The 16,906-nt window shown below is 48.7% G+C and overlaps 2 protein-coding genes across 2 annotated transcripts; both read right to left on the bottom strand.

Moving 5' to 3' along the window:
• Positions 1 to 429: 429 nt before the first annotated feature.
• CD320 (CD320 molecule) lies at positions 430 to 4,889 on the bottom strand. Its single transcript, XM_019711927.2, has 5 exons — positions 4,674 to 4,889; positions 2,117 to 2,239; positions 1,493 to 1,726; positions 1,033 to 1,194; positions 430 to 867 (listed from the first exon to the last, which is right to left on the bottom strand). Exons 1-5 carry the CDS (start codon positions 4,798 to 4,800, stop codon positions 743 to 745), a joined length of 771 nt encoding a protein of 256 aa, XP_019567486.1. The 5' UTR covers positions 4,801 to 4,889; the 3' UTR covers positions 430 to 742.
• Positions 4,890 to 7,133: 2,244 nt separating this feature from the next.
• Positions 7,134 to 16,900, bottom strand: NDUFA7 (NADH:ubiquinone oxidoreductase subunit A7). The gene is made up of 4 exons (XM_019711928.2): positions 16,778 to 16,900; positions 16,352 to 16,401; positions 13,856 to 14,005; positions 7,134 to 7,339 (listed from the first exon to the last, which is right to left on the bottom strand). The coding sequence occupies exons 1-4, from the start codon at positions 16,826 to 16,828 to the stop codon at positions 7,249 to 7,251; spliced, it is 342 nt and encodes a 113-aa protein (XP_019567487.2). The 5' UTR covers positions 16,829 to 16,900; the 3' UTR covers positions 7,134 to 7,248.
• Positions 16,901 to 16,906: the final 6 nt, after the last annotated feature.

The raw sequence follows: 16,906 nt of genomic DNA, 5'->3' as shown, positions 1-16,906 counted from the left end.
CCCCCATGTGGCCCTGCCAGGCATGGCATGCCCCTGCCTCAGGAACTAGGAATTACAAAGTGGCTTTTCAACGGCAGTCTTCTACTGATCTGTTGGCCTCATCGTACCTGAATAATAAAACCTACATTTTAGAACGGGGTGGAGCTGGGACCAATCCACGACACTTGGTTTCCATCTCAAGGAGGAGGCAGCCATAATGGATGGGGGCCCCCAGCAGGCACTGTCCAAGCTCCTCTTTGCAGAAGCCTGTGAGTAATGCAGGCTTCCCTGCTGCTCTGGCCCCACTGTCCCTGCTCTGGATCCCGGAGGCAGAAAGGCTGACAGGACATCCAGGGCTGGGTCCCAAGTCCCACCCTCTGTGGGCTGGGCACTCCACCACAGACCCCAAGGATGCCTGGGCAGAGAGAGACAGAGGCTGAGAGGCAGGCGGACAATGTAAAGTAACTTTAATCGCCACCCTCAGGTAGTGGCAGTAGGAGTGTCTAAGCACGGGGCCACCCATGGCAATAGTCTGGGGCCAGCCCCTTGGTTCCAGTTAGGGTGTATTCCCCATCCAGCTCCTCGCATCCAGGGGAGGGCCCGGACACCTCCAGTCTCCAGGATCACATCTGCAGGAGCTCAGGTCTGCAGTGCTGCGTGGCCAGAAGAACCCATGTCTGAGGACTGGTATGCTAGCAGCAGCTGGCGGTCTCCATAGCTGCCCCACTCAGGGCATGGGCAACATGATGGCAAGAGCTCATCCTCAGAGCAGCAAGGTCTTCCTCTCTGACAGCAGCAAGGACTCCTTCACGGCCACCAGGAGCCCCTGGGCACAGAGCCGAGAAAACGCAAGCAGGGTGGCGGCAACCAGACCTGCACTTAGCACCACTATGGGGAACACAGATGGGAGTGGGTGAGGGAGAGGCAGGAGCTGCTCACCCACCGAGCTCCTAATGCACTGGCACGGGAGTCTGCAGCCTGTCCCCTCCCCGAACCCCAGCTCTCAGGCGTAGCTGCCCTGGCCCCAGGGGTGGGAGGACCTATTCATCATACCAGCAGCTGCGATAGTCCCATAGGCATTTTGGTTTCCCAACTTGACTGAGTCCTGGTCCCTGACTAAGGTGGTGGTGGCATTCCTGAGAAAGGTGACATTCTCCAGGGTCACAGAGGTCACAGGGGTCCCCACAGATGTGCCTTCCTGGAGGGTCTCAGTTCCTGCAATTAAGTCCAGGCATTCATGAGCTGGGGAGGGGCACCTGAGGCGTGGGGGGATAAACAGGGGTTCCAGGTGCCTGTGGAGAACCTTGAGGCTCATCTTCCATCCCAGACGGAACAAGGTTGGTGAGCACGGCTGCCCCCAGGACTGACCTCCGGATGCCCCCACGGAGACGCAGACACAAGCAGATGCGTGTGTCCACACCCTAGCCTGGTCACACGATGAAAGGTGTCAGGCATCCTTGTCTAATGACCAGCCCTCCCCACCGCTACAGGCATAAGGTCCCATGGTACACACCACAGCCAAGCTCATCGCTGGAATCAGGACAGTCCGGGTGGCCATCACAGAACCACGTGTGTGGGATGCAGGAACTGCCCAGTGAGCAGCGGAGCTCCCCCTTCCGGCAGGGCTGGCTGCTGCAGTTCAGAAAGTTCTTGTCGATGCCATCAGGGCAGTCATCCATGCTGTCACAAGAGCAGGGGCTGCCTGTGGGCTGCGGGCACTGCCCATCCTGGGCACACGGTTCTATCTCTGGAGTACAGGGTCAGTCAGATCCCAAATGCTCCCACAACAGCGCCCAGGTACTCCCCACAGCCCACCTCTCTGCAAGCCCTGCCTTTCAAGGACAGTGGACCCTATAAGGCCCGCCTATCTTAAAGGCTTCGCCCCTGCCTGTTAGCTCCACCTTCCAAGGACTCGTCTCCCTGCAAGCTCCTCCTCCCAAGAGCCAACTAACTCCCTTCCCTGTAAACCCTCTTCTCAAGCCGAATCCCACCCAGACTTCCCTCCTTGCAAGTCCCACCTACCCTCAGGCCCCGCCCCACCCCAATTGAAAGCCACACCCCTTCCCCAAACACCACCTCCAGTGGTCCTGCGCCTGCAACCCCCGGGGGGGGGGGGGGGGGGGGCATAGCCACTCACCGCACTCCTCATCGCTGCCATCAGAGCAATCCTGGTCTCCATCGCAGCGCCAGATGAGAGGCACGCAGAAACCACTGGTGCGGCACTGGAAGCTGGTGGGCAAGCAGGAGCCTGCACTGGGGCCTGTGAGATGCACACAAATGAGGCCTAGGAAGTCCGAGTCTGGACCCTCCTCCAGGAGCCCAGTGGTCACAGGCTGTAACCACCAGGAGACAGGCCAAGTCCCAGAGCACTGGAACTATCCTGGTGGCCACCCTTTGCTGAGGACCTACTATGTGTGGGGCTCGGAGCAGAAGTGTTCATGGCCTCACCATGAGCCTTCCTGGGCAGGTTCTACTGCGGTGCCCATTCTACAGAAGACACTGCAGAGAGGTTAAGGCCAGAGGTGGCATAGCTGATGGAAGAATGAGGGTTCAAACCCAGGTCTCATTGATTCAGGAGTCTTTACCAGGCTCCAAATAGCCAGATGGTCACCCCAGGAGTCTCTCCAAGCTCCATGATTAAACAGGCTGGAGGAGGGGCCATCTCTAAACCTGGCCTGGATTAGGCCAACTGTCAGGGTCAGCAGGGCCCGTTACATCCCACCTGCTTAGCAATGGGGAAACTGAGGCCCTGGGTAGGTGACCTGCTTTGTGAACTCAGTTCCTAAATTCCTCCCAGATCTGACCACTTTCCCCATCCTGAATGTGCCACCTCCTCACCAGGCCCCCACCCCCTTCTCCATTCAGACACTGGAGACCTCTCAGTCACATCATTCAGTCACCCACCTCCCCTGCTCAAAACCGTCCCCTGGCCCCCTGGTCCCTAGTCCCCTATCCCTTTCATCATCAAATCCTATCTGCTCGGTATGGCCACATGACCTGGCCCAGCCCTGAATCCTTTCTGGAGCCACAACTCCTTCCACATTCTCCTCTTCACCAAGCTTCCTCTGTCCTGGTCTCTTCATTGCCTCTCCAAGAGGCCTGGCTTGTTCTACCTCAGGGCCTTTGCCAGTGCTGTTCCCTAGCCCAGTGCACCCTTCCCTCCCTGCACTCTGTACCTAGTGATTTCCTCCTTAACCTTCAGATCTCACATTATTTCCTGGGAGGGGGTCTCATGCCCCCTCAAAGATCTCTGAGGCTCTGCTTCCCACTTATAACAACCATCCTTAAATTGGTACCCACACAGACTAGACACTCAGCATGTCAGGGCTGACCTTGTGACCACAAGCCCAGGGCAGTGCCTGACAACAAGCGGACACAGGTCACACTCAGATGAGATCTGAGCCTTCCTGGAGTCTGGGCAGTGAGGCTTGGGTTATACGCTGATAGGGAGGAGTACAGAAGGCCCTGGAATGGGTGGGAGCCTGAGGGAAAGAGCAAGGGAGTGCCTTAGAGCTTGGGTGCAGCAAGATGGATGGCAAATACCTGGTTTGGCCCCATCCTAGCCCCACTCCATTTGATGCTGGTCCGCCTGACCCTTCCATCTTTACTCCAAACCTCCCGCTCTCCACAGTTGGCCCTCCATGGACCACAGTCCCTGAGCTGGGTGGAGACAGGAAGAACTGCAGACAACCTGGAGCAGGCTTCCTTCCCTGCAGGCCGGGGCCTGGCAGCCTTTGGGTGAGGCTTCCTCCCTAGGCCTAGCCACTCTTGGCCAGGACGCCAATGACCTCCTTCCTTGGCCTGCTGGAGTGCGTGTCCCTCTGTAAAGGCAGCAGAGCTGACCCAGGCTCATAAGGCTGTGGGGTCAGACAGGACTTGGAGTAACCAGGGACTTCCCCTCGCAGCCTTATTTTCTCATGTGTAAAAGGGGCAGTTAGGTGTTGTGAAGAGACTGCTTGTGTGTAGAGTTTGGCGCTTGGTGAACATGAGCCCTGCTTCCTTGAGGGAACCAGGAACGTTTAAGCTGAAAAGGCAGGGACTTTGGGGTGAGGCAGGGGACCAGATAAGCTGGGAACCCATGGAGAAGTGGGATAAATGTGTGAGCCTGAGCTCACAGCGGAAAGTCTGGGGCACCTGTGTGCACAGGGAGGCCACTCTACTCTCCCAGCTGCTTCTGGGAACCGCAGAGATGGCCACCAACCACACTTAGGCCAGGGGTCACATGGAGGGACACCGTTCATTCTCTAAGGCCAGAGGAATAAGTGCAGAGATTGGGAAGGGGGAGGAAACAGCCACATGGCCTCAGCTCAGGAGTACAGGGTTTGGAAGGTGCAGCTGCGGTGGGAGGTACCAGGTACCGGGTGACCGGCACTGCAGTTAGAGGTCGGACAGCGAGAGCCTGCCGCGAGCCTTCCTGCCCACGCTGGGTTGAAGGGCGGCTTGGAGGTGACAACGAGGCACGACAAAGCAAAGCAGGTGCAGGGTGGGAGCCAGGCCGAAGCAGGGTAGTTAAAGGCAGGAAGTCCCCCTGTGGGGGATGGCTCACACAACAGCCGGCCTATGTTGTCCGCGGAGTCGAGAACCACGAGCTGGGGGAGTGTCCGGGACACACGTGCCGTACAGCCCACGTCAAGGCACTGCCGGCGCTCGGGGACGAAGCCAAGCTTCTCGGGGGCCGCGCGGATCTCACTCACCTGAGGCCTGGGCCGGGGACCGGGTCGTGACCGAGGTCGGGGCGGCCTCCAGGCCCAGTCCGAAGCCGAGCAGCAGCCGCAGCGCCAGGCCCAGGCCAGCCGCCCGGGTCGCACTTTCCCAAGCCATCCAGGCGCTCAACGCGCCGCCCACGCCCGGCACCAGCAGTGAGCGGTCCCAGCCTCGCTCTTATCCCCGCGCACGCGCGCACACGCCGGGGGCGGGACTCACGCCCCTAGTCTTGAGGTTCCACGGTCCCGGGCTAAGCCTACCGTAAATGTCCGAATATGAGGGAACCTGCGATTTGAGGCTCTTCCCCACTTATCCTAGTGGCAAAGTAGTACATCAAAAGGTATGGACAGGACCCCTTTGAAACCAGGAACTTCTGGGGATGGAAAGGAACTTGTCGGTTCCTACTTACAATATTTAACGTTCTATATGCATCCTGAAGCACATGTACGGCCTAATTATCTTATTTAGTGTGGCCGCCACTCCCCTCAGGCACGCCCCATCCCCCCGACCCCCGCCCTCCAACTGCCTCATTTGTGCAGTCAACACATGATATATTTTATTTACTTATTTTGGTTTAGTGTCTGATTCCCCACTGGAATGTCAGGTCCAAGTCAGGAATGCTGCGTACGTCCTGTTCTTGGCTTCTAGCCTGAGTCCTCGGTCCCTGGCACCTGGATGTGCTCACTGCCTCATTTAGTCCTCAGAGACCCCTCCTATGGAGAGTATTATCTTCACTTCCGGAACAAGATATGTGAGGGCAGCCCTTGGGTTTTCTCTTCTCACACTCACCCAGGAGGCACATAAAATACAGACCTTTTGCAAGCTTTCTAGAAAGCCAATGTGGCTGCTGCATTTTCTTCTTGAAAATAGTTTTATCTACAGCTCTGCCTTCCTGAGAAGCAGCACATCCAACTGCCAGGGAGACCCCAGACAAATCACTGTCTCTGAATGTTAAGACAGGTATGCAAGTGTTTACCCCCCACCCCCCACCCCGTGTTCAATGAAGCCACACTAAAGCGTCTGGATTTTCACAGAAGGGGCTGTATTTGCAGGTAGATGGCGTTCTTCACTATTTGAAAATGTTGGTGGTTATAGCCACTTTTGGAATAGATATAGTCGTATTTTCTGATAATAATTTCTGATTTTCCGGGGAAATAGGGTAAGAAGCAAAGGTGCACGGGTAAAGAGGCTGGTGGAAAGGGTAGCAAATAGGGCTACGGGTGCTTCACCTTTGAGGTTTGACATCTTGGTAAGGAAGACATCTGGGGTCCAGGGAGCAAAGTTGAAGAAGCCATTTTAATGCCTTAGCTCTTATGTCCAGGGGGTATGACAACAGCGATGATCTCACAGGATTGCTCCAGGAAGGAGGTGAGATCATAAAGTGTTCAAAACAGTACCTAGTACATAGAAAGAGCTCAGGTGTCAGACCTTTCTTATTACACTCCCTTGCCAAATTTCAATTCAAGAATCTTCAATGGCCCATCTTGCCTGGGGTCTTCCGAAGCCCTCCAGTGTTGCTCTCCTTGTCACCTCTGCACACCCTGCACAGCCTTCCTCTCCCCCAATCTTCTTTCTAAATCTGATTCATCATTTGTCCCACTGGAATCCCACCTCCTACAGGAAGTCTTCCCAGGGGCTTCAGCCCATGGGGCTCCCTCCCTCTGACGAGTTTTGAGCTTTTAGCATTTGAGATGCCCACTCTGGGACACTCATACCTCCTGCCTGGGACTGTGATCCTTTCCTGCCTGTTCTCCACGTCCACTCTCCTGGCACACAGCTGACCTTAACCTACTGAAGGGTGGCGGGGTTCTTCCATGGGGCAGCCACCACACTCCCCTGCGTGGCTCCCTATTTTTCCTGCAGCCAGACTTGGGCCATTTCCTTTTTGGCTTTCACTGTCCTCATTCCCTCACAGACACCAGCCCCTTCCTTTCCTGGGCTGACTGCCTCAGCCTCTAGGCCCATGCAAAGAGTTTTCTGGCTCAGGAACACATTTCCTCATTTGCCCCAGGTAAGCATTACCTCTGAGTAACCTTGCTGTCCTCTGCCGTCCTTGCTGAGTTGCAGGGTGGTCAAGGTCAGGCAGGGGCCGCAATGGGGGGGGGGGGTGCTGGCCAATGTCCATGTAAGCAGTGGATGAGGGAGCTCTCCAGAGAGGTAAGTGAGCAGGGCGTCTGGCCCTGCTGTCCTGCAATCAGTGCCCCGCAAACCCCCAGAGGCCCTGAAACCCAGCCCATCACTCAGGGATAGAGCCAGGCCTTCGGTGAAGAGACAGGGACATCTCTGGGCCCCTTGCACCATGTCATCTGACTGGCACATATCACTATGGAGCCTGAGAAGCATTAACCCTCCCCCACCCCTGGAGGGCTGTCAGAGTTAAGAGATTTGGCAGCAACTTCACCCCGAAATTCAAGTAAGCAGTGTGTTGCTTTAAAATAAAAACGAAGTGATACTGGAGAGCATGATATATTTGCTATAAATTACGTCACATTGTCCCGGGAGGGAAGATGAGGGGAAGCACTCGGGTGGCCATGAGGGCACAGCCAGGTGGCCCAGAGCTCAGTGTCACAGGTAAGGCTGGTCCTGGGACAGCTCCCACTTCTGTATGGGAGGAGCTGGAGTCACTGCCTTCTTCTCAGTGGCTACCACATCTGAGCTAGAAGAGGAATAAAAGCACACTTAGGTTAGGGCCAGGTTTCCAAACTGCAGTGTGGAGGTTATCTGAGAGGGACCACACCTGCCTGCACAAACACACCTGCTCAGACTGGAGCTGGAGACCAGAGCGCATGTTTCAGAAGGCCCAAACCTCTCCAAGGGGGTCCCCCAAGGGTCAGCACACTCTTGCTGGGAGCTGGCCAGCCCCCTTTCTACCCCAGGGTCGGTCTGCTCGCCCTGGCTCCTGGGCCCAGAACCAGCTGTGAAGAGCTCTCTCCTCCTCCAGCACCCCAGCCCCAAGGTGGACGAGCACCTGCTGCCCCAAAACAGGAAACTAGCAAAAGGGCCAAGCAATCAGGAGATGCATGTCCCCTGCTCTTCCTTCCCTCAGGTGCATGCTAATTCTCAGAAATACAATTAACTGATCAGAAAGTTAGAGAAATTGGAAGTTGACTTTTCAAAGTCTGATAGGAAAAGAAAAAGAAAAGGGTTTCAGCAGCCCTCGCCCAGGCCCTCCTGCTGAGCTATGAGGAATGTAACCACAGCCAGTACCGCCTGATGCGGAGGTGGAGGAAAGGAAAAAAAGGCACTTTAAAAAAAATACAAGCAGGGCCAGCCCGGTGGCTCAGGCGGTTAGAGCTCCATGCTCCTCCTAACTCTGAAGGCTGCCGGTTCGATTCCCACATGGGCCAGTGGGCTCTCCAAGGTTGCCAGTTCAATTCCTCGACTCCCGCAAGGGATGGTGGGCAGCACCCCCTGCAAGTAAAATTGAACACGGCACCTTGAGCTGAGCTGCCACTGAGTTCCCAGATGGCTCAGTTGGTTAGAGCGCATCCTCTCAACCACAAGGTTGCCGGTTTGACTCCTGCAAGGGATGGTGGGCTGTGCCCCCTGCAACTAGCAACGGCGACTGGACCTGGAGCTGAGCTGTGCCCTCCACAACTGAGATTGACAGGACAACTTGACTTGGAAAAAAAAAGGCCTGGAAGTACGCAGTGTTCCCCAATAAAGTCCTGTTCCCCTTCCCCAATAAAATCTTAAAAAAAAAAAAAAAAAAAAAAATACAAGCGGCTAGTCTCACCTGCCAAACCCCACCCCACTTCAAATGAAAAATTTCAAGTCTTCTCTGCAATTATTAGTAATTCTGTTTATGTGTATAATGTCTATGTTTTTATATATGATATGGTGTTTTTTGCCTCCAAATGGTATTACTAGTTTATAATATTTAATTGGCTTGAAGGGATTAAGCACTTATATAAATTAAGAAGAAAAAAAGGAATTAACCTAAGAACTTTTCAGGATCATGTGATCTAGGAAAATGTTTGTATTAGAGCCGGTTTAAGTTTTGATTAGAGAGAGAGAGAGAGAAAGAGAGAGAGAGCCTTCTTCTAGAGTTAATGACATTAAACATGGTATTTTTGTTTTAACTAGTTTTACAAAAACATAAGTTATTTTTGTTATGAAATTTGTCAAGAATATAGCTTGGGTAATAACTGATTTTGAAATCTCAGAGTTATTAAGAACTAATAAATGAATGCAACTAAAATAAAAGGTTGTTGATAAAACTTTTCAGTAAGAATTATGTCATGTGATATATACATACTTAAACATGTTTTTTTTCCAAAATTCTTTTGGTAATTTGAAACATTAGTTTTTACTAAATGATGAAAAATTATGGAATATCTAGGTATTTTGAAATGACATGAAATTCTGAAACATTATTAATCTAAATTTACCTAACTTTTGGCTTATTACAGAGAAGCTCAAAGATATATTTGAATCCGTTAATGAATATGTCTTTTGCTTTATTAGAAATATGTGTCTTAAAATCTGTGAATATATTTGCCAATGAAAGAGCCTATGTTTCTAAGGGTCACAAAATGCATTCATAAATTTCCCAGTCTGAAGAATGCTGCTTACTTTAGTTGTCATTACAAATGGAGGTTTCCAGGGGTTAAGAATTCTAATTAAGATGGAAAAAAACTATTATTTTTGGTAATAAAAGGAATAAGATATAGAAATACATTTTTGAAGGAAATTAAAGACAGTGATTTGTCCTAAGGTTCGTTGTTTCTTAATGAATAAGAGGCAAACTGAAGGGGACTGGGAAAGTTGTAGGTTTATAAAGAAAAATATTGAGGAAGTCTTATATAGGTTAAGCTGAATAAGATTGGAACAAATTTAATTAAGTAAATGAATTTAAATATCAAAAGTAAGCTGATACAAAATTAGAGTTGGGTTTTTTTCTCCCTGCTAAGTAGGGCAGGGTTTCTTGGACTGTTGGTCTGTTACTGATATTATGAAAAAGCTTTCTATCTAGAAAGCAAAGATTCTATGTTTTATTAAAATAGTTGTGTTTTATATTGTTTTAATCAGGTCTTTGATTATTTAAGAACAATCTTCTCAGTCCTAAGAACTAAAGGTTTGCTAACCTGTATTTATGTTTGATGCCTCTTTTTGTCACTTTGGGTAAATGAATAATTCAGTATTGTTTCATGATATGAGATCTTTTTGGTCAAGTGTGGTTGACAAACTTCCCAGGATTCAAACGAGAGAGAGAGAGAGAGAGAGAGAGAGAGAGAGAGAGAGAGAGAGAGAGAGAGAGCCCTTGGAATACCTCAAAAGATTTGTTTTCTCTCCTTACAAAAGAGAAATATTTTTTCTAACTAAGGCTTAGTTTGGTGTGTTGAAATTATATGGAAGCTTTGTCAAATAAATTATTATATTGTATTTGTATACATATACCGTGTTTCCCCGAAAGTAAGACCTAGCCGGGCAATCAGCTCTAATGTGTCTTTTGGAGCAAAAATTAACATAAGACCTGGTCTTATAGTATAGTAAAATAAGACCGGGTCTTATGTTAATTTTTGCTCCAAAAGACGCATTAGAGCTGATTGTCCGGCTAGGTCTTACTTTTGGGGAAACACAGTATTAATAGTACAATGGATGTTCTAGAGATTATGTCAAAATCACCAAGAGTCTACAAAGTTAAAGTTGTGCATGTGTGTGCCTCCCGTGAAACTTCTCCAGTGTTCTGGCATGAATTGGATTTGACCACTTGCCATTTTATTCATTATATTCTTGCCAAGCACATTGATACGTGTGTTAGACTGAATCACAAAGGTTTTTTGAGTATGGTGGTGAGTTAGAAAAAGTGGATTATTAGGCTTATCCTTTGCTCTGTACCTGTGAGAATAGTAAAAACAAAACTACTTGACAATTTGATTTTTTAGAATAAAAGGAAGCATATGACCTTTTGAAATACTTCATGCCTCGCCCTACAGAAGACTGCAAAGAACATGGCTATTTTAAAATTGTATAAACAAGTCATTTTAAATGCCAGTAGTCTGAAAAATCTTTTCAGGTTTTTCCCTTTGATGTGAAGATAGGAAACTTATACGGGTAGGGAGTGTCTGATGGACAACAGTGTAGCTTATGACGGAGACAGACAGAGCCTTCAAAGAAACTTAGATTGGTAGTAGTGGGTACTAAACTGAACACTCAATTAGGTGGTAACCTTCCCTGGGTAGGGATGATGATACAGAAAAGCAAAGTTCTTTGTTGATTGCACTGTCAATTGCACTATTATCAGATCTTTAACTGTGTCATTTTAAGTTTTTTGTCATCTACAGACAGTTATTGTTTAACTCTGATGCTTTCTGCAAGTATGTTTCATCTTCAGAAAGATCCACAGAGAGGACTCTGGCTTTTTTTAGTATATAAGGTTTCTGAGAGGGAATTTTCAGATCATACCTTTGAATTGGATGAAAATTTATAGATAGAACTCTGAGAAATAACTGGATTCATGGAAATACTGGCAAATAATCAAGATAAACAAGAATTGATTGCGTGAGACTGAATGAACCGAGGATGATAATTTTTATAACTTTTTGTTTGAAATATTGCTGATTTTTAACTCTTTTGTTTTCCAGATATAAAGAAACTCGTTTCTTTGAAGCTGCCTGTGACTTGGAACAGTTTGGTTAACTATGCCTTTGTAAGCAGTACTTAGAGATTTACATTTTTTTCCCTACCTGATCCCTCCAGAATTTGTAAACTCTTAATGAATATTATTATTTTCATGGCAATATGGTTGTTTGCATGGATTCAAGAAGAATCTGTTCTCTTTCTAACAGGACAATTGGAAACTCCTGGGTTAAGGCTTTGACTGGAATATCACGTTTGAGAGATGTGCACAGACTCTGCATGTCACCAGAAAGCTTTAAGGAATTAAGATTGACTCTGGAAGCCAATAAAAGCCTCTTGGAAAAACAGCCTGGTAACCTGCTTATAAGGCCCACAGCAGTCTTTCCAGGTAAGGAACAAAGATTGCTTTCCTGGGAGATGCAAAGAAAGAACCTCAAAACATTTTCTGGGACCTCAAAAACCTGAGGAACTCATCCAATTCTATAGGTACGGCAGACAAAGTCTGATGGCAGTGATGTAGCCTGGCTTCTTAGCCCTGAGAGGAGATTCCTTATGAAAGTCCAGCAAAGCAGATTTAAGGGAACCTATGTGATCAATTGCTATTCTTGTTGCACTTATGTAAATAACAAGCCAAGTTTATGGAAGCTAGGCTTACACAATGAATTAGTCTTCATTTGGCTATCTTTGATAAAAATGAGGGTGATTTTAGAGAGAAAAATTGTTTCAATAGAGACCATAATGCACAATAGTGGTTATCAGATTCTAGTTGTTAATTGTCTTCAAAGTTTTATTTTTCCCCTGTGGGCTGGACTGGATCCCGAAATTTTCTGATGGAAGTATTTAGCTGCAACCCTCTGAATAGTGTTTCATTTTTTTCTCTCACCCTTTGCCTTGGAATTATTGAGAATTAAAACTGTTTTTTCTGAGCCTTGCAATTGCAGACTGCAGCTGGATGACACGATGTAAACTTGGGAGAAATCGTCACAACAGCTCATGCTTTGGACGATCTCAGTGACTGACACTGTGTAGGAGCTTTCCTGAGTACCTGATGACATCATCAGAGAAACTAAAAGTGCAGATCAGGAGAATCTGTTGGATTGTCACTGCCTGCCTTCATTACTTTTTATTTGTCTCATATTAGGGCACAGGTATCCTGACCTACTGATTCTTGTACCATTGCTACAGTCTCTGTAAATTAAACACCCAGAAAGAAGGACCCCTGTAAGGCTCAAGGACCATGGCGAAAGATGTGATAAAAGGGGTCTGATGGGAAGACCAGTCTGATTCCACCCTACATACTAATCCTCCTTGGTTGAGCCTGGACCAGTTGCCTTACTTTCCTCAAGACTGAGGGATGAATATAAAAATGGGGGAATTGTAACAGGGTAAAATACTTCCCTCCCTGAGTCCACCTTAATTCCAGCCAGTGTTCTACAGATATGCTAACTGACTGGAGGAGTTCTGCCTGAGACTTGAGTAACTTCTGGTCTGAAGGACTGGGAACAGAAAGATCTGGAGATTCCCCCCTTCCTTGGATCTCACCTCTTGCCCCACCCCTTCTCCCTTCCCTGGATATATACAGGATGCTAGAACTTGGGGCACTCTTAAAGTGGATTTGAGAAAACTAGAAATCTCCCATCTCCTCATGATGGCACCATTTCCATAAATAAAACCTTTCCTTATTCCAAACTCTGATCTATTGAATATTAAATATTTGATGCACTGAGCACACGGGCCTTGTGACTGCAACATGGTGACTATCTATAGTTGATAATACTGTATTGGATACTTGAAAGTTGCTAAGAGAGTAGATGTTAAAAGTTCTCGTGGGGGCGGCCGGTTAGCTCAGTTGGTTAGAGCACGGTGCTCTTAACAACAAGGTTGCTGGTTCAATCCCCACATGGGCCACTGTGAGCTGCTAGATTGAAATAACTACTTGACTTGGAGCTGATGGGTCCTGGGAAAACACACTTAAAAAAATAAATAAAAGTATATTAAAAAAAAAAAAGTTCTCATCACACACACAAAATTTTAACTATGTGAGGTGACAAATGTTAACTAGACTTATTGTGATCATTTTGCAATATATGTAGATATTGAAACATTATGTTGTACACCTCAAACTTATATGTCAATTATATCTCAATTAAAAATAAAAGGAGGGGGAGGGGGTTGGTAGATGAGGGTAAAGGGGATCAAATATATGATGATGGAAGGAGAACTGACTCTGGGTGGTGAACACACAACGTGATATATATCAATGATGTATTACAGAATTGTACACCTGAAATCTATGTAACTACTAACAATTGTCACCCCGATAAACTTTAAATTAATTAATTAATTAATTAATTAAAAAGGAATACAAAATTGCAAAACAACAATACCTGGGCTTCTCCCAGGGCTCCTGAAGGGACGGTGGAGCTTCAACTGCTTTGTAGGAAACACACCCCTGGCTTAGGCCCTAACTCCTACTCTGGGCTGGGTGGGGATTAAATGAGTTTGCAGATGAAGATGCTTGATAAATGGGACCTTGAAAAGCACAAGCAAAAGAAGGGCTGGCTGCAGGAGGGGCGTGTGGCGTCCTCACCTCTCCGCTGGCTTGCCCGACACTAGCGCCTTGTGTGCAGACATGATGATTGAGGGTGGCATGGCTTCCCGGCGGCCATCACGAGTGCAGTAGTGATTGTTGGAGAGCTTGTGGCTGGGGCCCACAGGGAGCCTGGGAGGAGGCTGAGTTCTGAAGAAAAAGGATATAGGCATTGAAGCAAAGCTGTAAGTGCTCTCACCACCTGGGTGGGCAGGGCTAGTCACCTCAGTCATGGGGACAAGCTCCAGGCCAGGGACATCCCTTCCCTTGGTACAGTTATGGAGGGGCATGCCTGGAGAGGGTCCAGGGCCTAGAAGCAGGTGGCAGCCTAGGCTTTGGATGTCAAGGCCCTGAAAGGTGAGGTCTGGGTCTGCCCCAATGCAGGTCCCCCACTTACCCCAAATGTGGCATGTATGGATAGACGACCTTTTGTGAAACCTCCCAAGGAAGGGGCAGGCCGAGGCTGGACACCTGGGCCTGTTCCCACCTCACCATGGCCTCACTTGGCAGCTGGCCTCACTTCCATCTGCAGATGCTCAGGAAATGAAGAGGCCGGGTGTGAGGCTCTGCCCACCACCTATCCAACAGTTAGTTAGTAAACACTTGGGCAGCAAGCTCCAAACAGCTCATTCTGAGGGGCTTCCTCCCCTAAGGCCTGACGACAGAACTCCTGCGTTTCCTGTAATCTCAGGAACTCTTTGGAGAACCCTGCTGGGATCAAGGCTTATTACTCAAAGAGCACCGTTTCCCCCCTTGTCTCCCAGGCCTCTGCGTTTCCTGCCACCTCATAGTGGCTGCAGCCAGAAATGACAGCTGTCCTGGCTTGAGCTAATCCTTGGGGCGAATTTACAAAGAAGCTGGAAGCCTGAAAAGGAAATCCTAAACTCAAAACAGGTTTCCCTGGAAAACATAGAAGAGAGGGAGGGCAGAAAAGGTAGGAAAAATCATAAAAAGATCATTTTCATTCAACCATGTTTTTAAATAACCTTTTGGCTGATAATCATTTTGTCAGGATTTAAGTTTTTCTAAAAACAAGTGGCTATTTTATATATATGTATATATACACATATATATAGTTTTACGTGTATAGTTTTTGAAAAAGAAATAGATAAAAATAAAAATTTAATATTCAAAGTAATATCCTGTGTGGAAGTTAGAATTTGTCTAACTCCTGGAGTGCAGAGTCAACCTCTGTAGGCAGGTCTATAGCTTTCTGCAACCCAACTCAGAAAAGGTACAACCAGTGCCTAATGGAAAGGCCCAAATGAATCACTAGTGGGTGCCATTATCCTAAAGCTGAAAAATTCCAAAACCATTTCTTCAACTGGCCTAACTACCCTGGATGGGAAAGCAATTTAAAACTTTTGGGGTTGGCCCAGTGGCTCAGGCAGTTGGAGCTCTGTGCTCCTAACTCCGAAGGCTGCCAGTTTGATTCCAGCAAGGGATGGTGGGCTGCACCCCCTGCAACTAGCAATGGCAACTGGACCTGGAGCTGAGCTGTGCCCTCCACAACTAAGACTGAAAGGACAACTTGACCGGGGGGAAAGTCCTGGAAGTACATAGTTCCCCAATAAAGTCCTGTTAAAAAAAAACCCAAACTCTTGGTATTAGGAATTAGTTACACCATGTAGGCATTCGCATAAATTTGGTTATTTTAATGCTATTTTTCTTCCTTTCCTGCTAACCCTCCATGGCTACCTTACTTTTGCCTGCCCTACTTCATGTAACTGCTATCCCCCTTTCCTCCATGTGTTTCAACCCCACTGCCTTCCTTCCTACTTCTGGCTCTGTTGGGCCTCACAGCCTTGGTGCTTACTGTTCCCTTTGCCCAGAATGTTTTTTTCAATAATTATCCTTTGGCTACTTCTCATCATTCAGGTAACTCAAATGTCAATCCCTGAAAAGAGACTGACTGACCACCTGACCTGAGGTAGCCACCCTCCGGTTTATTCATTTTGTCTGCAGAGCATTCCAGAATCAAGTTTTTTTCACCTGCTGTGCTTATTTCCCTACTGTTTCTCTCTCCCTAGGATATAAAGAATGAGGACAAGAATTTTTCTTGTTCGCACTGGTATCCCCAAGGCTGAGGACATGACAGGGGCCTGTAAAGGTCAAGTAATTTTTTGGACATAAATGAGTTTGAAATCAAGACACTTCTGGGTTCAAGTCCCAGCTGTCACTTTCCAGCTTCTGAGTAGCTTTAAGCAAACGATGTAGTATCTCCACGCCTCAAAGTTTTTCATCTGTAGCTTGGGGATGATAACACTAACTAGCAAGGTCACACTGAGGACTGAAAATCACAATCTGGATTCCCACTCAGAATTCATGCCCCATCTGGCTGTTTCCACAGGCAGCAGTCTCCAACAGAGCCCAGCAAGGGGGCTGGACGCAGGATTTTGACCCAGGGCTCCAGGGGTCTAAAGGAACACGAGCTTTGTTTTTGGTGGAGGAAGGAGAGAACAGGGAGTGTTTGGGCAGCGAGCGGGGCCTGCTCACCGCTTGGCGATCTCCTGGTAACGCAGCTGCAACTTCGCCTGCAAGTCTTGCTGTGGGAGAAGAGGAAGGAAGTCAGCCAATTGGGCACCCCAGTAGAGGAGAGGGAAAGCCCGGGATGGACACATGGAGACGGGAGATGGGCAGTTAGGGACAGAGATGTAGGTTCTATGAAGAGGGAAATCGGGGGCGGGGACTAAGGAGATGCCAGGTCTGAGTGGATCTCCGGCCAAGGGCGGGGGGTATGTCCCGGGCTGAAGATGTCAAGAGTCGGGGGTCCCCGGCTGAGCGAGGGTTCGGGTTCTCTGTCCAGGGGGATCTCGGCACTAAGGCTTTCAAGCCCAGGATGCAGGAGAGAATGGAGGAGCGGGTCCCGGGCGCACGGAGTCTGCGGCCCACCCCCAGTGCGGCCCTTCCCGCCCCGCGCACCCCGGAGGCCCAGTTTCGTAGCCTCTGGATGAAGCGGGTAGCAGACGCCATCTTCCGTCCGCTCCTGAAGGGCGCCGGCGACGTCGCTACCGCGGGGGATGCTAGGAAGTACGCGTTCGGTCTCGCGAG

This window comes from Rhinolophus sinicus, linkage group LG07 (assembly GCF_036562045.2).
Source record: "Rhinolophus sinicus isolate RSC01 linkage group LG07, ASM3656204v1, whole genome shotgun sequence".
Classification (NCBI taxonomy): Eukaryota; Metazoa; Chordata; class Mammalia; order Chiroptera; family Rhinolophidae; genus Rhinolophus; species Rhinolophus sinicus.
The sequence above is the reverse complement of the archived record's forward strand: the minus strand, read 5'-3'. Positions and strand labels throughout refer to the sequence as shown.